The sequence below is a fragment of the Carcharhinus amblyrhynchos genome, chromosome 8 (genome assembly GCF_965287045.1).
Source record: "Carcharhinus amblyrhynchos chromosome 8, sCarAmb.v2.hapA, whole genome shotgun sequence".
In the NCBI taxonomy this organism is placed as follows: domain Eukaryota; kingdom Metazoa; phylum Chordata; class Chondrichthyes; order Carcharhiniformes; family Carcharhinidae; genus Carcharhinus; species Carcharhinus amblyrhynchos.
The window spans coordinates 78,792,257-78,818,317 of NC_137331.1; the positions used below are offsets into that span (position 1 = coordinate 78,792,257).

The following is a 26,061-nucleotide window of genomic DNA, read 5'->3' on the forward strand; positions in this document are numbered from 1 at the left end:
TTCAGCAGTGTACTCCTGGGAAAACAAAGAATTACTGACAGAAACTTTTGGATTTCCACAGTTAACTGTGTAATTTTAGACCCAGAAGTTGTTGTTAACTTCAGAGGCGTAATGATCGGAAACATTGACAATTTTGCCATTACAACAGCCATAAACTCCAGGCCATAGTCTTAACTGCAAGCTTCATCAGAGAATGAAGGGACAAAGTGTGCTGAAGTTGCTGATATGTTAAAGATCAGAATGGCAGTAACAAAGGCAAATGTACTCTAGATTTTACACATTTATAGGAAGGAAATTATGCTAAATTTGTGAAATGTATTTTTTGATTTGAATTGCTTTATTATTTCAAATGTATTGGGATGCAGTGAAAAGTATTGTTTCTTGTGCGCTGTACAGACAAACATACCATTCACTGGGTACATAGTGGAGTAAGAAAGGAGAGGGTGCAGAATATAGTGCTGCAGTTACAGACAGGGTGAAGTGAAAGATCAACTTAATGAGGTAGAGCCATTCAAAAGTCTGATTGCAGCAGGGAAGAAGCTGTTCCTGAGACGGTTGATATGTGTTCTCAGAAGAAGGTGGAAGAGAGAATATCCGAGGTGCAAAGGATCCCTAATTATGCTGGCTGCTTTTCCGAGGCAGCGGAAAGTGTAGGGAGAGTCAATGGGTGGCTAGACCACTGCTGAATAATACAAGAGAAATTTTGGAGCCGAGGAAAGGAATCAGTGATGATTCGTTAAAATATTATGAAGAATAAGATCTTCTAATTCTGAAGCAATGTTTATGCTTTCTCACGCAAACAGCTTAGGATAAAGAGGATTTAAGAAGGGTTTTTAAGATTCTGGCTGGAATTTTATGGTCCCACCCACCACAATAATTGGAGCGGGCAAGGGGCGGACCTATCCCTGCTAATTTATAAGGTTCATTGAGCTCGGGCGGGATTTTATGGTTTTGGGATGGGCGTCGCCGTAAAATCCCACCCTCTGTATTTGTATTCATTAACTTTTTTTAATGCGTTTTTCCAATTAGATATCGCACACATTTTCGGCCTACATATAAAATTGCATATAAGACGGTGACTCAGTTGGCATGGAGGTGTTGCCCCGGATTTAGGGGTGAAGATTGCAAGAATGGCCGATCAGGACAGGCTGCAAAGGTCCCCCTGCCGTCTCCTACCTCCAGACAAAGGAATCTTAGTAAGATTATGACTTGTGCCTGATTATTACTTTAGAATATTACTAAATCTGATCATGCTAAATTAAGGACATCATTGCAAAATTATATGTTATTTGAAAATTATGCTTTATAAAGCCTTTCTCACAGCTTATCCAGATCACGAATTTATCAAAAGCATCAGTATTCACCAAAGCAGTCAGTTTTCACTGCAATCTGAACCTGGCATGTGTATTATCTATTTGAAACTATCTTTTGGTTGCAGTAGTTTAACTTACATAATTACATAATTAACAGTGAATACGCTACTTTACATAAGGAACTCCAAAGTTATGTATCTACCTTCATATTCAGTAGCTTGCTTTGTTTAGTTTATATATTGGTTCTGTTTGATGTGGTAACAGTGGTCAGTAAACAGGATGTTCATCTTTTAAACTAAAGCCCGCTGCAAAGAATTATCTTAAAAGAACAAAGCTAGTATGAAATCCAGAACAATTAGTGTTTGCTCAAAGGATGCTTTAGAGAATTAAGGAACTTACGTCATTCCTGATGATTTGCCAATATTTGACTGAAAGCTCCAATTTCAACCTTTTCTTTAATTATTCAGCCATTGGAGAAAGATTTTAAAAAACTGTATGCTCTCTTTTGATTGCCTTTTTCCTGCTACATATTCTCTACTTTATGGTAAAATTGGTTAACGTGTATATAAGGTACATAAGATAGTATAAGGTAGGGGTGGCACAATAGCACAGTGGTTAGCACCGCTGCCTCACAGCACCTGGGGCCTGGGTTCGATTCCTGGCTTGGGTCACTGTCTGTGTAGAGTTTGCACATTCTCCCTGTGTCTGTGTGGGTTTCCTTTGGGTGCTCTGGTTTCTTCCCACATTCTGAAAGACATGCTGGTTGGGTGCATTGGCCTGAACAGGCGCCAGACTGTGAAGATTAGGGGAATTTCATAGTAACTTCATTGCACTGTTAATGTAAGCCTACTTGTGACTAATAAATAAAACTTTTTTTTAACTTTTGTTATTGAAACAAGTTAAATACAATCAAAACAATGGAATGAAATCCAAATAATGAAACTGGAGCCAGAAGCAAGGACCCTTTTTTGGAATCTGGCAGGTGCATCTTCTACATGGCATTGAGGTCAAAGGTACAAAGTCCCGGGCTCCTCGAACCTCCCTATTTGAATGAAGGCTGCCAGCGCTCTGTGACTGAGACACCCAAAAATGTACACTGCCAGATTTCTAGAGTACTGTTCACTGATTAAAGCAGTATGAAAAGAAATGTCAGCAAAGAAAATCATAAACAAAGGACCACTTGGACTTCAAGATCTGTCTCAGATGTAAATTTAGTCTTGGGGTGAGATTTTCTGTCCAACCCACCCATGTTTCGCCATGGCGGAGGCAGCCCACCATTGGCCAGTGAGAGACAGCAGTTTAATGATAATGTCACTGCACTAATGCCCTGGGAACACATCCTTATGTGTCATGGAACATGTGCCTTGGCAGCAGTGGAATTTAAATTCAATTGATTAATCTGTAATTGAAAGCTATCTCAATAATGCTGCCCTCAAGTTCTCATTAATTGTCAAAATTCATCTGGTCCATTACACCCTTTAGGGAAGGAAACCTGCCAGCCTTACCTAATCTACTCTACATGTGACTCCAGACCCACAGCAGCGTGGCTGATTCTTAACGGCCCTCTGAAATCCTAGTAAGCCACTCCATTTATGTGCAATTAGGGATGGGCATCAAATGCTGTGAAAAGAGTAAAAGAAAAATGATCATTTTACAGCTGGGTACATTTTCTCATATGAAAGCTGCCATCAATATGGCAGCCTATAAGCAGCGTCAGCCCCTGAATTCTGGAGGAAGCCAAAGTGACAGCATTTTATCTGTTTATAATTTATTAAATATCAAGGCCGGAACTTTCCGGCTGTTGATGCCAGCGGGATGTTGCAGTCCCGCTTACAGCGCACCCCTGTTATAGGTCTCCTGGCGGTGTTGGGTGCATTCAGCAGGACCAGAAGATCCTGCCACTGGCCAATGGTGTGCTGCCTCCGCCATGGCGAAACATGCAGCGGGTTGCACGGAAAATCCTACCCCAAGACTAGCTTTACATCTGAGACAGATTTTAAAGTCCAAATGGTCCCTTGTTTATGATTTGCTGAAATTTATTTTTATATTGCTATAACAAATGAACAATATTCTAAAAGTTATTGGCCTAGAAATTTGGCAGCGTACATTTTTGGGTGCGTCAGTCACAGAGCACTAGCAGCCTTCATTCAAATAAGAAGATCCGAGGAGCCCGGGACTTTGGCCCTTTGGCCTCGATATCATGTAGAAAATGCACTAGCCGCAGCCCATAAAAGGGTCCTTGCTTTTGGTTCTAGTTTCATTATTTGGATTTCACTTCATTAATTTTGACTGTATTTAATTTGTTTCAATGACACTGATAGTCATTTCCTCACTTGCATTCTATTGGCTTGATCAGTGGTTCTCAAACTTTTTGTTTTATGGACCTTTTTTCAAACAGGTGAATAATTTATCTATATTATGAATTTCTTGCATGTTTCAATTTTTGAGTGTGAGGGACACCAGTGTCTGGTGAAAGCTGATATGAAAGTCTGTCACAGCCGCCGGATATCGGCTGTATATCGATGTGATTGGTGATGTGTGAACTTTTACCCTCCCTCTGCTGGAAGATTAGAGATGCTACTTCACAGGACAGCACCATTCTTCTCTCCCTGAAATGGGATTAGGGTTAGCAGCTTCTGCTGGGAACATTGGCCCTGTTTCATATGTATCCCCCCAACTCCCAACTCCCCATTTACCCACTCTGCAGCTGCTGATGTTTCAGAGCTTTCTCCGGCCACCCCTGTCTGCAATAGAATATTGCTGGCACGCTGCCAGGTGAGCAGCATTTTTGCCCGTGCGATACCGCAAGTAATTAGGACCACCAACACCAATGGGTCCTGTATACATTATCTGGTGGACCCCCAGAAAGCCTTTGCAAACCCCAGAGATCTGCTGACCCCAGTTTGAGAACCACTGGACTAAATAAAACCCCACATTGTTAAAAAGAAAGTGCCAAGTCAGACCAAGGCCCAGTCCTTCTTGGAGTTGCTTTGAAGATATTATTGCATCTCTTCAGATAAATTCAATCCAATTTCACACATCAAATAGAAAGAGAACAGTGAGGCCTTCATTTCAAATGGCAGCTACTTACCATAGTCTGCATATGCAATTGCTTCAAATTACAAGAATCGTGTAATGCACAGTTACTTTTTGAGTAGATTATTATTTTCCTTGAATCTACCAAATATTACAGGGAAGCAATGATGGTTGTGGCTTAGAAGTAGGATGCAGAATCCATGGCTGGAAGGGTGGTAATATTTAGATAAAAAAAGGTATCTTGGAAGATGGATATAATGCCCCATACTCATTTTTAGACTATTTATGCGTAACTGTGGTAAATGGTCTGAAATAATCTTTTCCCTGTGCTCTTTCCTGGGTGACCCACTCAAATGTCTCAGAGGTTTTTTTGCCTATGGCACAATGAGTCTATCATAGTAGAAGGAACTTAGTCATGAAACAATGTGTGAGGTTCCACGGTGTGTATCCTGTACAGAAAATGTATAGACTAAGTCCAAATTACCCTGTTAAAAATGACTCGCATTGACCCATCGTCAGTTAATGAGTATATAGCTAATGATCGAATGGCACAGGACCTATAGAGAGAAGCTACAAATGCAAACAACAACATCACTATTAACCACACAAGATCAAAGTTACAATCATGTGGCACTTGTCTTATTTCTGCTATACAATTACAACTACCGGTGCTCATTTTGAATATGAGATGATGTTTCAAAATGCTCCAAAAGTTGTGGATCCCCAAATCTGTGCCTACAGTACCACCAATAGCTCTAACTTTCCCTGCACAAAGCCAGAGAGATCCACAAGGTTAATAAATCTTTTAACATATTCTACACAGTCCATATGATGTGGTGCATAAAAAGCCGTCTTAAATTGGATTAATGATGAAAACCTTTTAAATGCAGCAAGCAGCTAGGATCTGAACAACATTAACTGAGAGTGTAGGGGAGGCAGATATAACCAGAGCTGCTGAAACAGCAGCAGAACAGAAGATAGTTATATAGCTATGGGAAAAGGGATGAGAGTTGGGAAAGTGAGACTAGTTAATTTGATTTTGCAAAAAGCCTGTACTGACATGGGTTAACTGTGCTATAACTATTCAAAGATTCTATGGGCAGAATTATCATATCTGGGACTAAGACCCATGGCAGAGCCAGTGACAAGGATTGCTTCCCAGGGTGGAGGCCAATGGAAAACTAAGCCATATCTTCCAGCCGAATCTCATTAATTATGCATCCACGGATTTAGTGCTGTATTCTATGATGGGATGGGATTGTGTGTGCCCCATATATATATGGGTGCCATTGTTGAAAGGAATCCAGCACCATTGACCCAGCACTGAAAAATAAGGTGAATCTCCAGGAACATGCTGAGGCTGGGAGGTGAACCTCCTCAATAACACTCAAGCTGGAAGGTCCACCTGATCGATGCTCCCACAACTACTGTTGAGGTGTTGCTGGGTCCAGAATTGCTGGGGGACCACCAACCCAAACTCTGGAAACAGCCCCAGGCATTCTTCAGCTAAGATCCGACTTCTGCAGGCCATGTTGTTCCGGACCTTTCTGGACCATCGCGTTTTCCTGCTGGTGCCATGGAGAATCAGGCATGGGTTGTTAGGCATTCGCCTGTGCCCCATCAGTGGGAATTAAATGAGATTCACACCAGCCTCCAGGTTTCCCAATCAATCATGGCCAACATAAATCCTATTTTAGGACCTCCTGCCGAATTCCCTCCGACCCTGCCCACCATTGAACCCACTGGTGAGGCATGAGAGACTTCAGTCTCACAATACAGTATGATATGATGAGGTTTTTTACAAACCGTGGCCGCAATTCTCCCAAAATTGGCAGAAAAACTGTTCTAGATCCTGACTGTTTCGGCATTTCACCTTCTCACCCAAACCTCCGCACTCTGTGCATTGCAGAGGTCACAATCATGAATATCATTAAAAACCCAGAGGAGTGGGGCCTATTCACACTGGAGTTTGACAGTTCTGGAACTCTACACATGTGCAGTGGTCCCAATCTTGTCAGTCTCTCCGTTTGCTAGCCAGCTCGATTTGCTGGCTAGCCCGGGACCCCCTCCAGCCTGATTGCAGCCCCCACAACAATTTCCAGGCCAGCCCTGACCACCTCCTCCCTGGAGCGCCCTGATGTCCAGCCCACACCCTCAGTAGTGGCGATCCCCCCACCCTCCTCACTCTGGCACACCCTCCCCCAGGGTCAGGACCCCCCCACCCCCACCCCGGCAGGCAGGCCCCCCCCCCCCCAACAGATGACTCACCCTCCCAGCCTGCCCCAATCGCTGCCCTCCCTCCATCCCAGACCAATCGCCATGCAGACTCCCCATCTCCACCGATCATCCCCAGGCCCTGCCCACAATATGTCCTGCCCCTTGGCACTGCCCAATGCCTGGTGGGCAGTGCCAGGGTGTCCATGCCCAGGGGGCACCAGTTTCCTGCTGCCCAACCTCCTGGGGGGATTTCCCGCTAGTCCCCCAAATGTGGGGAGCTATTCTAAACCCCGCCAGAATGAAGTACTCCTGACAGGATGGGAGTTTCAATCGGGACTGGCAAGTTCCCGATAATTAGATTTAAAAGACGTTTAAAACATATTTTAAATAGATTCAAATTACTTACTACCTTCTTGCTGTTTTCCAGCGTGGTCTGGCCTGTGACCTGAACCTGAACATTGTTCTCCAGCTCCGGGAAATGCGCATGTATTCCCAGCGCATGCACAAATCCCGGAACAAGGCCAGTGTCGCGCATCTCCCATCGCGACCCACCAGAAAAGTTGCGGTTCGGGATGGAAGAATCGTGGCTCACATGTGAAATCAGTTTGACAACAGGGGATTGGAAATTTCTATTTCTTGTAGGGATGTTTTTGTGCATTAGCCTAACTCAGGTTGAGTTTGATTCTTAACAATATTCCTTCATTTATATCTGTATTTATAGACATAGAAACATGGAAGATAGGCCATTTGGCCCTTCAAACCTGCTCCGTCATGCAGTTCGATCATGGCTTATCATCCAACTCAGTAATCCTGTTTTTTCCCCATAACCTTTGATCCCGTCCACCCCAAGCGCTATATCCAGCCACCTCTTAAATACATTCAATGTTTTAGCATCACCTACTTCCTATGGAAAAGAATTCCACGGGCTCACCATTATTAACCTGCAACGGCTTCATTCTGTCAGTGGAAACCAATTGAACACCGATCGAAGGTAGACATAGGGCAATTGTAGGTAGTCAAATAATTAAGATTAAAATTAAAACACATCTGCTTTTCTTAATATTTCTCAATAAATGAGTATAGCCATGTAAGATTATTGGAGAACCACGATAATAGAAGTAAAGGGTCTCAGTCAACAGTTGAGCAGCTAAGAGAAGCAATTCAAATACCTGTTGCTATTTATTCTCCATTTTCCAGTGGATACTTGTATCAGTCTTACATTGACTTGGCAGGCTTACTGAGTTTTCCCAGTGAGTTCTGTTCTCGTTATAACTAACACCCCCTATTGGCAGACTCAAGATAATAATATTAGGTTTTGTGTTACATGCATGGTTGATCGGTGGATGTTTAAAAATCAGCTATTTTGTTTGACAATTTATGTTCACCGTACAGATAAAAATGCATATTTTCTGTGGATAATATGGTATTAACTATTGCATGTTTCCATTAGTACCCAAATCTACAGATAGCCAAACTCATAAATGGCCATCCACTGATGCCCAAGGACAGAAAATTCAACAGTTGGAATATGAGGTACAACGCCTTAACCAGGTGCTGGAAAAAGTGCAGGCCTCAGTTACAGGAATGAGTGACAATCTGAGGCACAGTGTCCAGGAAGATACCAGCAAACTGTTTGCAACATTACTGAGCAACCTTCGACTGCCTGACAGTGCTCTTGGCTTAGGGACACCCCACGTTCCAGTCATCCGAGAGAACGGAGACACATTTTATCAACCGGGAATGGGTGAAATGTTGTCTGAACTCTCAGAAGTTAAGCACACATTGAAGACCAAGAGTGATATGCTGGATGAACTACATGGAATGGTTACTGGACATAATGGGCAGTTGAAGAAGCTAATGGAAGCAGTTGAAGGACCTGTCTCTACTTATTCCCCATTTGCTAATGGAGACTTATATCAGTCGTATATTGATAGTAAATTTAAAACTCTCAGAGATGAGTTAATCTTAGGCATTGACATGAAATTTGCAGATCTGAAAAATTCTTGTGAGTATAAATTAATGTCTCTCAAAGAACAATGCGAACAAAATGAATCTCACTATGAGCATGTAGAAGAAATGCTTCATGAAAAAGAGGCTGAACTGAAAGAGGAGATCCATGACCTCCGAAAACTTCTACAAGAATCACCGAACCATTTCAACTGTTGTGCTCCCATAGGCACTTTAAAACAGCAGCTGAACAACATGGATCGAAAGGTCTACAGAATTGCTGATGCCAACAGGCTATTGAATGCCCGATTAGATAATGAACTGGAGCGTTTCACTACCCTTAGCCTGGAAGATCTTTTTAGGGAGAGGTTAGAAGAAATTGAATCTAGGATAAATGTAACAGAGAAAAATGCTGAAGAACATTGTTTTTATATTGAGTATAGCCTCAGAGGACTCATTGAAACTGAGGTTGATGGGATCAAGAAACTCCTAAAATTGTTAGAAAATAAACATAACAATGATTTTACGTTAATTAGTAACATTACTTCTACTGAAGCAATGATCACTGAACTAGGATCATTACATCAAAGTGATCTGAATTCCAGTAATGATCAAATCCATGGCAAGATGGATCGTTTCGAAAACAGGTTGCAGAATTTAGAAAATGTGTGCCTGACTGGTTGTGTCTCTGGTACAAGGGAGATGCAAGATATCAAAATGGATTTAGAAACATGCAAAAGCAACAACAAGGGTTTATTATTAAAAACAGAACAAAACTTAGTTCTTTTTAATTCTCTGAATGATACCGTTCACAAAGGACTCAGGAAAATGGAAGAAAATGAAGAGTTAGAGATGGTGCAAGGAGAAATCATCTCACTAAAAGTCACCATAAACAATATGGGGCAGTCTGTACAAGCACAGTGGGAAGGTCTGAGGAGGAATACTGAAAAACTCTCAACGGTTGAGTCCACTTTAACAAAGAAACAGCAGGAACTCCTGGGTAAGATTTACCAACTGGAGGAAGCAGACAGAAACCTCAAATCACAATTCAAGGGGATGAATAGCAGTCAGTTAATTGAAATGAAGGAACGATTGGAACAGCTGACAAGTCAGCTTGCTAAAGACATTAATAAGTGTAAACACGGCACACAGGGGATCCAGAGGGAAATCTCCCATGTTGACAGGAGAGTGGCTCACATTGAGAACGTTTGCAGTAAGCTGGACAATATTTCAGGCAGCCTGCAGAGAATTAAAGATGGTCTGAACAGACATGTCAGCAGCCTTTGGAACTGTGTCCATCAGATAAATGGAACCGTGAAATCACACTCCAAACAAATGGTTATGTTGAAAAGAGCCGGTCATCGATGTCCAAGCCAAGTTCCCAAAATTATTCCCAAAGCAGAAGATTTAGTTCCACCTCAGCTTATTCCAGGTAGGATTCATTGACCTTGACTGTATTCTGTTTCTCTCTAACTTTGAATATCCAAATATTTTGTTCATTAGGCGTTTCATCAACATGCTCATTTACTAAGTATCTAATTAGTACAATACTTATCATCAATACTGTTAATCAATATGTGCAACATTTTGACATTAATGCATTATCGAATACATTGCGCTTAAGGTGATATACTTGGGCCCAGAACGTTCCGGCCATCCTTCCAGTCCTGCATTCGGCGCACCCCACTATGGGCTTCCCTGCAGTCAGGGATGCATTCACTGGAAACCTGCTTTCCAGTATTGCAGACAATGCAGTTTTAGTTGTTTCTGAAAAGGGGCATGAATACTTGAGCTTTATTTCCTAGAGGAAGTTTGGGTTAGCTCCCTGCATCACAGATATTAGGTGGAATTATAATACTGCTGCTCAGAGTAAACCAGCCATAAAACATAGCCACTGATGTCCCACACTGATTCCATAGCCTATGATTTTAACCTGCTCCTGTGAGTCATGGAAAACTGCAGGAAGCTGATGGGGTCCTCCTTTATACATGCATATTTGTTTTGATTGCAGCCTAACTGAGTGCTTGGCACTGTACCTTGGGCCCTGGTGGGGGCCTTCTACTGAACAATTTTCTGTAAGAAGTCTCACAACACCAGGTTAAAGTCCGACAGGTTTATTTGGCAGCATTAGCTTTCAGAGCCTCAAGCTCCTTCTTCAGGTGAGAGAGGACTTGTGTTCACAAACAGGGCATATAAAGACACAAACTCAGTTTACAAGATAATGGTTGGAATGTGAGTCTTTACTAGTAATTAAGTCTTAAAGGTACATTTCTCCACTCACATTGTCTGTACCTTTATTATCTTGTAAACTGAGTTTGTGTCTTTATATGTCCTGTTTATGAACACAAGTCCTCACTCACCTGATGAAAGAGCTTGAGGATCTGAAAGCTTGTGCTGCCAAATAAACCTGTTGGACTTTAACCTGGTGTTGTGAGACTTCTTACTGTGCTTATCCCAGTCCAGCGCCAGCATCTCCACATCATGAACAATTCTCTGACAGGTAGCTGCTGCTTATGTTAATATCAAGTTTTAAGGGAGCCTGGTTTTAAAACAAAAATTCCGGTTAAACAGTCAATGAATAGTGAAAAACTGACAACGCTAAGACTAGGGAAGTCGACGGGCAGGATTTTCCCGCTCTTCCACTGGCAGGATCTTCTGGTCCCGCCAAAGACATTTCCCGCAATGGGTTCCCTGACTGCAGGGCTGCCAACCCACACAAAATACCATTGACTTTGGAGAGCCAGGAAAACATGCCATGGTAGGGAATCCCAATCAAAGTTTAACATAAAAATAGGAGCAGGATAGGCCATTCAGCACTTTGAGCCTGCTATACCATTCATTATGATCATGTCTGACCGTCCAACTCAGTAATTTTTTCCTGCTTGGAGAAGGAGAACTGCTGGACATGGAGAACCATGTCTTTTGATCCCTTGAGTCCCAAGTGTTATATTTAATTCCTTGAAAATGTTTGGCCTCAATTGCTTTCTGTGGTAGTGAATTCCACAGGCTTACCATTCTAGGTGAAGAAATTTCTCCTCATCTCACTTCTAAAAGGTTTACCCCGTATTTTCAGACTGTGAACCCTAGGTCTTGACTCCCCCACTGTTGAGAACATTCTTCCTGCACCTACCCTGTCCAATCCTGTTAGGATTTTATAGGTTTCAGTGAGATCCCCTCTTATTCTTCTAAAATCCAATGAATACAATGCTAACCAACTCAGACTCTCCTATCATATGTCAGTCCTGCCATCCCAGGAATAAGTTTGGTAAACTTCCGCCGCATCCCCTCTCTAGCAAGAACATCCTTCCTCAGATAAGAAGACCAAAATTGCACACAATATTCTAGGTGTGGCCTCACCAAGGGCCTGTATAACTGCAGCAAGGCATCCATGCTCCTGAACTTGAATCCTCTTGCTATGGAAGCCAACATGCCATTTGCCTTTTTCTAATGCCTGCTGCGCCTGCATGCTTACTTTCAGCGACTGGTGTAAAAGAACTCCCAGGTCTCACTGGAGATTCCCCTCTCAATCTATAGCCATTCAGATAATAATCTGCCTTCCTGTTTTTGCTATCAAGGTGGATAATCTCACACTTATCCACATTGTACTGCATCTGCCATGCATTTGCCTACTCACTCAACTTGTCCAAATTACACTGAAGGATCTCTGCACCCTCCTTACAGCTCACCCTTCCATTCAGCTTTGTGTCATCTGAAAATTTGGAGGTATTACATGTAATTCTCTCATCTAAATCATTTATAATGTGAACAGCTGTGGTCCCAGCACTGATCCCTGCAGTACGCCATTGGTTCTGGTCCGCCACTGGTTGTTTCCTGTCTGCCAACCAGTTTTCTATCCATCTCAATGTACTACTCCCAATTATCCAAACCTCTGTCCCCTGTATCATATTCACTAACAAGGCTCATTTGCCCATCACCTCATCCTTGCTGGTGCACTTTGCTTCCCGAATCCCCAAAGCCTCAAATTTAAAATAATTGGTCCTGTCTTTAAACCCCTCCATTGACTCTGATCTCTGTAATCTCCTCCAGCCCTTCAACTGTCCCGACTCTAACTTTGGCCTTATGTGCATCCTGCATCCCAACTTCCCACTCTTGGCAGCCATGGATTCAGCCCAGGTCCTGCCATAAACCTTCTCCTCCCCCCAAGTTCTTTTACCTTCATTCTTTTCTCCTCTTTTTGGATCCTTATAATCAACTTAATCGACCAGGCTTTTGACTACCCTACTAATCTCATCACCATTGGCACCATGTCTGTGAAACACTGGGACATTTTTAACTTTAAGTGAACTATTTAAATGCGCTGTGATAATGGATTTAATGCTATGGTAGTACAAATGTTGCAGTAATAGTGGTATAAAAAGCCTGCACATAATTAGGTTCATGTATTATGTTATACTTCCTTCATCACTGAAGGGTTCTGAAGATTTTTATGTTTAAATTACACCTGGAAGCCAGTGTTCTTGAAATGGAAAACTTAGGCTGCTTGGTTGAGTGGAAACAGGAGTTATTAATGCTTCAAAGTCTGTTTCCACAGTTCACTCAAAATCTGTTTTTAATGCTTCCATAGCCACTTTGGGATTCTCAATATCCATAATTTTCTGTTTAGATTTTTTAACTTTTTCTAAGTTCCTAATATTCTTCAAGTCTAAACTTTTCAATCAATGTGCTGTTAGTTAATGTTTCTTTACTTTTAGATCTTTACTATAGTTCGGAATAACTTTGTGGTTTCCTTGCTCAAGAATTTAAACATCAACCGTCATTCAGTTGATCGAGTTTTGGCTGATTGACTTTGGCTAGAATTCCTATTCTTAATTACCATGCAGTGACCCCTGTTAAGATTGTCTGTGTGCGGATGTTGAAGGAGGATAGAAATAAGCTTCATTAAGTTCTGCATCTGTAATCTCTTACACCCTTCAGTAACCAAAGAGCCTTCCAGCAGCTGTTGACCATACTCAGTCCTGAGACCTGAGACATCTGTAAGGCCTCTGCATAATCGATAATCTGCAGTGAATTAAGTTATTCTGACTACTTCAAAAATATGCATACTTCATTGGTTGGACAGTGCAGTGGGATGTCAAGTAGCTGTGAAAGGTGCTATATAAATGCAAGTCTTACTTTATGATTGGGTACACTATGAGTGGCTCCAGTGAGGAGATATTACATAAGTGACTTTGAATGCTACCCAATGGTACCTGCTAGAAACGGTATGTGTCTTGATGTTAGAGAAGGCAATGATTTAGTGGTATTACAACTAGATATTGATCCAGAAACTCAGTTAATGTTCTGGGGGCACAGGTTGAATTTGAATTCAATAAAAAAAATCTGGAATTAATATCCTCCTGATGACCATGAAACCATTGTCGATTGTCAGAAAAACTCATCTGGTTCACTAATGTCCTTTCGGGAAGGAAATCTACCATCCTTAGCTGATCTGGCCTACGTGTGACTCCAGATCCACTGCAATGTGGTTGGCTCTGAAATGCCCTCCAAGGGTAACTAGGGATGGGCAGTAAATGCTGGCCAGCCAATGGTGCCCATGTCCCATGACTGAATAAAAAGAATGAGCAAAGATTGTAGTCAATGCCTTCCTCTCACAGTGAAATATTCTGAACACACTTACTTGAAACTTCTGGAGGAAAGTTGATACCTCTGGGACCATATTAAAGAGATCTTTAGAGAGTCGAATTGATGGGAAGGGCCAGGAGAGAACTATTACACCTTTGAAGTTCTTCAAACATTATTGACTATATGGAAAAGCCACATTGCCCACAATTGTGAACGTGGAAAGCAGAGTGTTGGTTTGCTGAACAGAATTTCCGAATCCATTTGTCCTTTTTTTGTTTGAAAGCTGCTTTGGTTTTCACATTCAAAAAGTGACATATCACTCAGTTGCTATTGATGTCTTTTGTACCTGGAGTCGTTTGGAATGGATTTAGGTAAACCCCTATTACTAGACAACAGATATTATTAGGTAAATGTATCATTTTTAGGTCATTTATAGCCAAATAGACTCAAAAGTCATTGAATCTATTTTTCTGCTGATTGGTAATTTAGAGTCACAAAAAAAATTATCACCCGGTGAAAATTGTTGTTGTTTACTTGCAGCATTTTAACTTTATAGTTATCGCACAAGTTGGTCAAGTTGACTACTGATCAGAAGATATCTATAACTAGATATTCAATTCTGCTTCATCCTGAACCCTGGTCACACTTGTGAGGAAGAAGTTTCATTTGAAAACAAGAGTTAGCAGCCCAACAGTTTTTTTCGGATTTTCATTTACCCCTTTAAATATGGCAGCATCATGGAATCATAGGGTTATATTATATGCTGTCATGGGGATGAGTTGGCAGGCAGGCAGTTGGTGCAAAATTGGGCACAATGCCCTGGGTGTTGTTCCCAGCACCTACTTGCCCACTCCCAGCCCAGCTGCAATTTTACATGGACAGTCTTAGATGGCCCATCTGCCCATGACTCTTCCCATCCCCACCACAATGTTTCTGTGTTGGGTGGAGGCGCATGCAAGTGTGAAACTCAGCAGGTTTCATTGTGCAGCCTAAGGGAAGATGCAAGTAAGACGTGGCCAACCCCTTCTATAGGCTGCTGGGCTTAGCTAGGATCCCACTACAAAGTCTTAAGCCCCTTTTTCCATCCCCTCCCCACACTCCCCAAACCACAGTATTCTTCCTTCCTGCCTAATCTTCCAGCCCAGTCCAACTTGGTTTGGGACTGGCTGCAATCCCAGGAGTGGTCAATGTCCCAGGAGTGTTCAATATCCTAGTAGTGCCTCTGGGACCGAGGAGCTGCTGGCTGTTTGGTCAGCAACTCTCAGAAGTGGCCAGATGGGGGCAGATGTTTTGCTCTAAGCCAATGAGAAGCCTCTGGCCAAGCCATTAGAGTGGGAGGGGCTCTCTCCCAACATTTGCAGCAGGGTCATGTGGATCCTGCGAAATCCAGTCCATACAACCTTATAATGGTACAGCACAGAAGGAGACCTTTCAAACTATTGAGTGTGTACTGACTCTTTGGGGGAATAATCCAGTTCATCCCTCTTTGTACCCTTCCTGGCAATGTTTTTTTTCTCAAGTATATTTATCCAGTTTCATTCTGAAAGCTACAATTGGACTGATAAGGGGGGATTCTCCAGGTCAGCTGGCTGCTGGTGAGAATAAAATGTCCTGGGGAACAGGACTTTGAGTAAAAAAACAAGACCAAAGCCTTCTTGATTCTTTTTCACCACCGGTCACAATCAGGTTCCTGCTCATAGTGGGTGACAACCTGATAATTATGCAAACCCATGAATTTCAATACAATAAGAGGGTTTGATGGCCCATTCATCAGCCCCCTTCCACCATTCACTTGCCTGTCCCAGGCGGTGGTGGGGGGTGGAATGCACAGGGCGTGCTTCGGTAGTGGTAATGATCAGCATGTATTTGATGTGCTGGATCCTGAGGGTCCAGGGGAGCACCATCAACCCCTCAGCAAAGAAGGTTATCCTCACCCCACCACCCAAGTAACAGATCAGCCCCACCCACACCATGTAGGTATGAAGGTGAGCCGACACTTCAGTTTTCCCACTGGTGTGGGTGTTTGTTCTGATTCAGGAGAATCGTGGCCATAATCACTGGTATCAGCATGCTTAATCCTAATCATCTGTTGCTGAAACAAAAAATCCTCATGTCATCCCAGGCTCTTTTAATATTTAAAAACACTGAGTTAAATGTGTTAGCGTAATCATCTTCTGACAAAACGTACCCGGAGAATCAGGACAAAACACCAGTGGAGAACTCTGGAAGGAAGTTAATAGCAGGTGCTCTTGTAAAAGCAGGCACTGAAGTCGGTGGGAATTTTGGGAGTGGTGAGACACAAGCCTCATGCGATTATGCTATATGGAGTTCATTACTTACATCATCCAAACATCTGTTGGATTTAATAAATCATGACCATTTTGTAGCCTAGACAGTACAATGCCTGCTTCCCAACCAGATGGTTCTGCATTAAAGCCTCAATGATGCTGGAATAACATGGAACACATTTTTTCCAAATCTTCTTAGTTTGTGACTGCAACACCCCATGAGGTAAAGGCTACATTTATCCATTAATACAATTATCTTATTCAGTGCAAGTGTACTTCCCCAGTGTTCAATGTGTGGAGGAGTGATTTGTGTTGCATCTATCTGAGAGAGAGAAAGAATAAGAGGGCAAAGTGATGAAACATCAAAAAATATTTTACACATCTTTTCACAATACGTAAGACCTCCTTTCAAAGACCCTTAAGCAATCTGCTTTTGGCTACAGCTGTTTGGATAATATTCAATCCCAAAATTGACAGCAGCACTCTCCACTCCTTTAAGTGTGTCTGTATCTTACATGTAATACCATTAGCACAGAGCAAGTTACTCCTTTCAAACATCTGATTCCAATTACCTCAGAACCCCTTATTATACTTCATACAAGGTCCTTGAGATGAGTTTTCTTTTAATAAGATCTGAGCCACAGCTGCTCACACCGCACTTACAGCAGAGAAAGGGGATGTTAACTGTAAACTCAATGTTCACAACTTTGTTGTCAGACACACATATGTTAGAGCAAGCTAGCCCTCATTTGCAACAGCTGTTAAGATACTAATAATGGGTTCCAATGTTTGAATTTTTAGGTCAGTATTTACAGCAAATGTAAGGAGGGTTCATCCCAATGTCATCTCATCAGCAGCTTTGATATTGTCATGTTAAAGGTCAGGTGTCTTCAATGAGCTTCATATTGGCTTACATCAGGCACTTCCTGAGCTGAAGTTCAGGTGTGGCCAGTAAAGTTCATGCCACCTCAAGTCAGGGATTTCCTGAATGTCGATGAGGTTCAGGATAAGTTCAGTTTCTAATGTGTTCCGTTTTTGGATACTCGACCTGTACTATTAAATTTCTCTACAATAATTCCTGTATTCTATTTGGGCTTTTCAACTGAGAGTTTGGAAACTCAATTTGGCAGAAATTAACTTTGAATATTAGCAGTGTTACTTGAATATTTAAAATTGAAGCCATTTTTGCTAGTTTGTTGGGGAATCCCTATTCATTGTAAGAATGCTGCATCTGAACAAGGAACAAGTTTACAAATCTGTGTTAGACTGAGGCTAAAGGGCACAGTCTGTCTGCAGGTTCTGGCTCCAGCAGCTTTGCACAGCTAGCTGGGTTTCTAAACTTAACTACAGCATTAAGTCTATGGTTTCTTTGAAGTAATTCATTCACTGGCAACTAATAGTACATTTGGTAATGCAGCTGTGGCTGTTGATATAGGCTGGATTATGGCCAGTTTGATCCAACGACAATGTTTATTAGTTTTTGACCCTAGGCTAGTTACTTCAAATTATTCCCAATTGTTTTTGTCACCCTCCCCCACTGTATCTAATAGCTTGGAATTGACATTTTTCCCACGCTAAGAGTCTTGAATGATGTACTGAATCTTCTGAAACACAAAATATCATCCTCCCTCTCCATTTTCTCTCAGTTGAATGTTCAGGCGACTCCCCACTGTGGCCTCTTTCTCTAATGAAATGTAACTCTGTGACTCACTCCAGCTTTTAGTGAAGCACTTTAAGAATAATTAATATTTGGTTAGTGTGAAATGCACGTATACCGTAGAGTCAGGCATCTATATTTCCCCCTCTACTTCATCTATTAACCCAACCAGATACTGAGAGAATTGATATACAATATAATTGTAACTCCTCAGTCCCTGTCCATGGGGCAAGAATGGTACAGCACTCTGGCTTGAGCTGATAAATGGCAGGTAACATTTGTGTCACATGAGTGCCAGGCAGTGACCATCTCCAACACAAGTGAACTTAACCATCTCCCTTTGAACTTTAATGGCATTACGATTGCTGAATTCCCACCATTGACATGTCGGTGAATATCATTGACCAGAAACTGAATTGGAGTGGCTATATAAATACTGCGGCTACAATAGCAGCACAAAGGTTAGGAATTCTGTGGCAAGTAACTCACCTACTGAATCCTCATAGCTAATCCACCATATACAAGTCACAAGTCAGGAGTCTGATGAAACACTCTCCCCTTGCCTGGATGAGTGCAGCTCCAACAACATTCAAGAAGCTTGGCACCATCCAGGAAAAAGCAGCCCACTTGATCAGCAGTTCATCGATCCTCTTAAACAGCGATTTTCCCCCCATCAATATTACAGTGGCAATAGAGTGTAGCATTGATAAAATGCACTGCAACAACTCACCTAGTCTCCTTTAACAGCATGTTCCAAACCTGTGACCTTTACCACATTATTTTTATTCATTCATGGGACATGGGCATTGCTGGATGGCCAACATTTATTGCCCATCTCTAGTTACCCAAGGATAATTGAGAATCAACTACATTGCTGTGGCTCTGGAGTCACATGTAGGCCAGACAAGTTAAGGATGGCAGGTTTCCTTCCCTAAATGACATTAGTGATCAAGAAATAATCTTCCAACAATCATGGTCATCAGTAGATTCTTAATCCCAGATTTTTATTGAATTCAAATTCTGCCATGGTGGGATTCAAAACTTGAACTGAGTTCCTGGATTAATAATCAAGCGATAGTACCACAAGGTCATAACCTCCCCTAGAAGGACATGGAAGGACAAAGGCAACAGATACATGGAAATACCAAGTTCCCTCTTAAGTTGTGCACCATCCTGACTTGGAAATAAATCACTGTTCTTTCACTGTCACTGGGCCAAAATTCTGGAACTCCCTTCCTTACAGCACTGTGGATATACCTACAACACATGGTCTGCAGCAATTCAAGAAGGTGGGCATCTTCTCCAGGGCAATTAGAGATGGGCAACAAATGCAGGCCTTGCAAACTACCCACATCCCATGAAAAAAATTATGCAATCTAAAATACCGCTGGAGTTGTGGCACTTACATTAACCACCACTAATTGACAGTGTTTTAATGTCTATAAGGCTGGGGTACAATGAACACCTCCCTGTGAAATGTTTACATGTTCCTGTGGAGGCAGCAGCACAGCAACAACTGGAACTTGAGCATTATTGTGAGTACATACTGCCTTTGCTTTCTGCTGGGAGACAGGCCGTATCAACCCTTTAGCCAAAATTCACTGTATGTCTAGATAAAATAATGGAACAAATGTTAAATGGTGTACTTTGGATTGTCGTATACCGCATTGTGTCGTATCACATGTTATAGGTTTTTTTCACTTCTCAGCCTAATAAGACATGCTGAATTTATGTGAAATATGATATTTTGTTGTGAATTAGCCAATGCCAATGAAATTCCGCATGGTGGATTACAATTCTCAATCAAATTCATTAAGTATTAATCAACAATTAAACTTACTAGTATAATTTTTAATGAACTAATCTGCATTGATTGAAAGCATCCTATTCTAGATGTTTGAATGTCTTAGTTTCAGACAAAATTTCTCATAGTGAGATCAAAACCAATTTCAGAGTAATTTAAATTCCGATTAACTTTTTATTGTGATGGTACTGATTCAAACTGCTGTACAATCCCATTTATGTTGGCTGCCCTTAGCAACTACACAAAGAGAAATTCTTCACTTATGGGACTCTGTGTATTGGCTGTTGGACTATGGAGGGCCTTATTGTTAGGCATACATCTGATTTGTCATCAGGCTATTTGGCTGTGGAGGTCATCATAGCCAATTCTGTTGTCATCCAACACTTTTCAGCCCTGCATGAGATTGAGTATCTCAGCACAGACCAGGAAGAAATCTTTGAACCTTGCTGGTCTGCATTTACATATTAGGAGTATTTACCATGTCAAACGCAAACAGTGAAAGGCATCATTTTGCCAAGATGAGACATGTGAAGTAACAGGAGATTCTGTTTCTTTTAATTAGTGGAAAGAGGTCAAGCGGGACCTCCAGGCCCACCCAAAGTATCAAGATTTCCGCCCATGACAGGGACGGGCTATCGTGTCATTAAGGAGGTAGGTTATGCAGGCCCACCAGGATCAATGGATACAGTGAATGCTAATAATGCTCGTAAAACAAAAGAACAACAAACTACACCATCTCCAAATGAAGAAATGAAAGCTTCCGGTGAGTACAGTTATTGTAATATACTGTAATTTTCTCTCCGTACATGTATATGGCATCATAATTATGCAGGATGAACTTTCTTCGTGGCCTTGCTAATTTAGTGTTAGATACGCTGCTATTTTTAAAGTTCCGGTCACAATAAACTGTTTGTTGAGCAGTTGCACTCTTTCAATTTTATGCATCTGAATGGTGCCTTTATAATTCAGAACTGTCACTGGGAGCAAGTCTAACTTCAGCGTCATGCAGAAATTGGACAATGCTAGTGTGTCCAGTGATATCGTGTCACTTCTGCAACTGGTTTTATCAAAGATACAGTACTGGCGGCTGACCTTTCCACAACATCTGGAAATGATTGCAACCAGAAACTTTAAAGTGGTGATCTCCACTTTTAAACCAGACTCTGTTTGTACTGTTTATGCTCTAAAAGTCATTGCACAATATAAATGGCTAAATTCCGGTTGTACGGGGAGCTGACACATACGTGCACTGTTTGAAGTGATTCTATCCCTAACTGAATAAGAAGAATGGATTTTCCTGATAGGAAAGGCAGCATTTCTAGACTTGTTTGATGAATTGTCAAATGTTTTGATGGAGTTATTATGTTTTATGATTTTGGACTCTGTCATAATGATGTAAAAATAATGAACACCCTTTTGTTAACCCACATTAGTGGGTTGCCGCTTGACTTAAAACTAATTTCTGAACTCTTTTTTCTTGTGTCCCATCCTGACAGAGTGCCACTTGCTTTCACAGCTCTCTCTCTTTCTATTTAAAGCTTGATTCCAGTGTCAATCTTTAGTTAAACAGAGATTGTTCTCCCAAGCAGAATCCACTGGCCTGACTTAACATTTGACCTCTACTCAGTTCAACTGAAGCGAGTTGATGCAGCAGCAATTAGTGTGAATGATCAATGGAATGTCAAACTATCTTCCATTGTATCTGGCATGCTGGTTCAGGTGGCCTCTCTGAAATCCAATTTAATTGTGCTTACTTTGTTGTCTTGTGAACTTAACTCATTGAGATCCAAGTGTAATGGACTAGTAACAATTGTAGCATACATCACACAAGATTGTCCCATGGTGACACTGTCAGAAAGCCATAAATGTGATGGTGGATTACATCATTTTTTTTGGCTCGTTAACACCAACTGGCCTTTCTTATGTATAACTATGTTGTCATGATATCACTCTTGGCTCAGCAGAGACAACTACCTCTAAGTTAAGAGGTCCTGGGTTTTACGCTGCCCTCCAGAGACTTAAATGTTGGCTCACTCCTTAAGGCAACACTGAGGGAGTGTTGGAGATTTTTAGCTGAGAACTGATGCTCCATTTGCCAGGTGGATGTAAAAGATTTCAGGCACTATTTAGAGAAAAGCAAACTTCTCTAGATAATATTCCTCCCTCAACCAATGCTGCTAGCAACACCAACTGGTCACTTATCTCATTGTTTAGTTAGGGTACCAGAGCAGAAACCCAAAGTATGTTGTGACCCCTGACTAGACCCTGACAGTTTTTTAAAATCTTGGCATGAGTGTGAGGAGAAAGTATTTCATTCCAGGTGTGATTCAGTTGACATACTAGGAAGCTTTTATTAAAATAAACTTTATTTAGCAATATAATTTATTATAACAAATGAATTAGTTTAACTTTTACCAATTGAAATACTTAAACGTGACAAGATACAGTTCTTAACTGCTAACCTATCTCTATTAGTTCCAGTTCAAGCAATATTCCTCTTGCAGACTTAAACGCCTCTTCAAAATCAGTTAGCAACACACAGGCTTACGTGCTTGTGTTTGTTAATTGTCCTAGAGTCTTTGAAACATCTCTGGGGAGAGAGTGAGAGAGAGGAAGAGAGAGAGACAAAGAGACACGTATTTTCTCACAGCCTCAAACAGCAGCCTCCAGAGAGAGAGAGTAAGACAGACACTTGCTGCTTCTTTTACAACTTAGCAGAAATTGACTATTTTAAGATCAGAGAGAACTATGTGTTTTCTCTGCAAGTTTAGTTCCATTTGTTTGCGTGACTCTGTCTCTGTCAATCAACCTAATCAAAACCCTACTCTGAAACCCCAGGGAAAAACCAAAATAAACAAAAATGCATTAAAACAAGACATCCCAAGTTAAGATCAATCATTAGCCTGCATTCTCAGTATGGGAGCTGGCTGGTTCCTCAGGCAAATCAGCACTGTGTAAAACAGTTGAATTTTAAATAAACCCCTCACAAGAGACATGACATAAATATGCTTCTTAAAGGCACAATTTCATCACTTTGCAGCACTTTGCTGAGCCCAAATTAATTGCCCTGGTTCCCTCCATTACAACAGTGATTACATTTCAAAAGGACTTCATTGACTATGAAGCACTTTGTGGCAGTTGAGGATGCAAAAAGCACTACATAAATGCGTGTTTTTTCTTCCTTCCTAATCCTGTGACTTCCCCTATTCTGAGCTGTATGTTCATTCACTACAAGAGCTCCATCTGCTGGAATTTTGTGTTGCATTTTAGTATATCAATTGATGATATGAAAGCTGACCGCTGAAGTTTTTTGGAATGCCTCAGGAAACGTATGCCTCTGAGTAAACTGCCACCCATCATTTCTCATGTTTATGCAAACAGAAAATAAAATTGTTCCCTTGGAAATCTGCAAATGTAACCTCAATATTTAACAAGAGTAGGTGAGATAAATTTGAAAATTATAGACCTATTAGTCTAATACCAATTGTGGAGAAATTGTTAGAATTTGTTAATGGAAATAGAATGGCTAAGAATTTGGACAAATATGAGTTGATCAGAGAAAACTAGCATTGTTTTGTAAAGGGTAAGGTCTTTGTGATGAATATAGTTCATCAAGTGACACAGTGGTTAGCACTGCTGCCTCACAGTGCCAGCGACCCAGGTTCGATTCCCGGCTTGGGTCACACTGTGCAGAGTCTGTGTTCTCTCCATGTCTGCGTGGGTTTCCTCTGGGTGTTCCAGATTCCTCCCACAGTCCAAAGGTGTGCAAGTTAGGTGAATTGGCCACGTTAAGTTCTCCCTCAGTGTACTCAAACAGGTGCTAGAGTGTGGCAACTAGAGGATTTTCATAGTAACTTCATTGCAGTGTCAAGATAAACCTACTTGTGCCTAATAAATAAACTTTAGCTGAATTTTGTGAGGGAGTAACTGGTGTGGATGACCTAAAGAGTGTTTGTTGATGTTATTCCAATGGATTTTCAGAAGGCATTTGGCAAGCTTTCACAGATCAGAGTTAGCAAAAGTGAGAGCACGTGGAATCGGAAGCAACCTATTGGATAGGGCATTAATTAAAGGTAGGAGACAGGGTAGGGATATGGTACGCATTTCCCGTAATATTCTCTAAGGAGCTATACTGATACTTTTCACTATATATTTATATTTTATTTCATAGTTTGTATATTTCCACTTGCATGAAGGAGCAGAATATCTAAGTTCACTGACAACATGAAGTTAGGTGGTGCAGTAAATGGTCCAGATGGGAGCAGAAAGTTGCAAACACAGATTGATAGATTAAATAAGTGAACAGAAATGTGGCAGATGGAGATCAGTGTGGCAAAGTGTGAGATCATCCACTTCGAGCGCTAGATAGAGAGCCAGAAATATGAGAAGCTTGGAACTGGAGGAGCAAAGGAACCTAGGGGTCTAAATAGTGAAATCACGAAATGTTAGTGGACAGATGCAAAAATAATCAACACCAACACAAATTTGTGCTAAATGACACCTTAAACATGTAAATTACACAAAACTGCTTCACAAGAGCATTATTTAATATCAGTAAAAAGTCAAATGACGTGTTAGACTTTATTTCAAGAGGTCTGAAATACAAAAAAGTGTGGAAGTAATGTAACAGCTGAACAGAGCTTCATCTGGAACAATTACATTCAGTTCTGGATATTGTACCTCAGGAAGGATTTGATTTGATTTATTATTGTCACGTATCAGTATACAGTGAAAAGCATTATTTCCTGTGCTATGCAGACAAAGCATACCATTAATAGAGAAAGTAATGAGAGAGTGCAGAACATAGTGTTACAGTCATAGCTAGGGTGTAGAGAAAGATCAACTTATTGTGAGGTGGGTCCATTCAAAAGTCTGACAGCAGCAGGGAAGAAACTGTTCTTGAGTTGGTTGGTACGTGATCTCAGACTTTTGTACCTTTTTCCCGACGGAAGAAGGTAGAAGACAGAATGTCCGGGTTATGTGGGGTAGTTGGCCTTGGCCAAGATGGGTTGGCATGGTGACACAGTGGTCAGCACTGCTGCCTCATAGTGCCAGGGACCCAGGTTTGATTCCTGGCTTGGGTCAGTTTCTGTATGGAGCTTGCACATTCTCCTCGTGTCTGCGTGGATTTCCTCCGGATGCTTTGGTTTCCTCCCACAGTCCAAAGATGTGCTGGTTAGGTGCTCTGGGTCATTTTAAATTCTCCTTCAGTGTATCCGAACAGGAGCTGGAATGTGGCAACTAGGGAAATTTCATAGTAACTTCATTACAGTGTGAATATAAGTCTACTTGTGACACTAATAAATAAACTTTACTTTAGATGCAGCCCAGATTCACCAGAATGATCCTGGAGTTAAAAGGGTTAAATAGTCAGGGCTGCTTGCATAGATTGGGCATCTGTTTTCTTAAGTGCAGGGATTAAGGGATGATCTAATTGAGATGTTTAAATTGATTAAATGGTTTGATAGGCTAGATGGCAAGAAAAAATTTCCTCTGAGGGGAGAGTCTAGAACTAAGGGGGCAAAATTAGAACAAGGCCTTTCAGGGGCGATGTCAGGAATAATTCCTTCACAAAAACGATAATGGGAATCTGGAACTGTCTCCCAAAAAGATGTTGTGTTGAAGTTAGACTAAATGGAAATTTCAGAAGTGAGACTGGTAAATGTTTGTTCGGCAAGGGGTTATGGGTTATAAAATGAAAGCAGGTAGATGGAGCTAAGGTACAGATCAGCTGTGATTTAACTGAACAGTGAAGTGAGGCCACACCTGAAATATCGTGTGCAGCTTTGGTCTCCTTTCCTGAGGAAGGCTGTTTTCGCTCTCAAAGGTTTACCAGGCTGATTCCAGGAATGGCAAGACTGATGTATGAGGAGAGATTGATTACGTTGGGATTGTTTTTGCTGGTGTTCAGATGAATGGGGGAGATCTCATAGTTATAAAATCCTAACAGGACTAGACAGGGTAGATGCAGGGAGGGTGTTCCCGATGGTGAGGTGTCCAGAACCAGGGGTCACAGTCTGAGGATTTGGTGTAGATCATTTAGGACGGAGATGAGGAGACATTTCTTCACCCAAAGAGTCGTGACCCTTTGGAATTCATTACCACAGGGAGTGGTTGATGCCAAAACATTGAATGTATTCAAGAGGCAGCTAGATATAGCACTTGGAGCAAATGGGATCAAAGATTATGGGGAAAATGCAGGATTAGGCTACGGAG

At 41.5% G+C, this 26,061-nt stretch overlaps 1 protein-coding gene across 1 annotated transcript in view; it reads left to right on the plus strand.

Annotated features, from left to right (window-relative positions):
• The window catches only part of LOC145346699 (EMILIN-2-like), a 54,533-nt gene that overhangs the window by 8,064 nt on the left and 20,408 nt on the right, over positions 1 to 26,061 (plus strand). Inside the window, exons 3-5 of the mRNA XM_080194306.1 lie at positions 1,030 to 1,196; positions 8,017 to 9,945; positions 20,408 to 20,608. Coding sequence (XP_080050432.1) covers positions 1,030 to 1,196; positions 8,017 to 9,945; positions 20,408 to 20,608 — 2,297 coding nt within the window. The remainder of the gene's footprint in view (positions 1 to 1,029; positions 1,197 to 8,016; positions 9,946 to 20,407; positions 20,609 to 26,061) is intronic.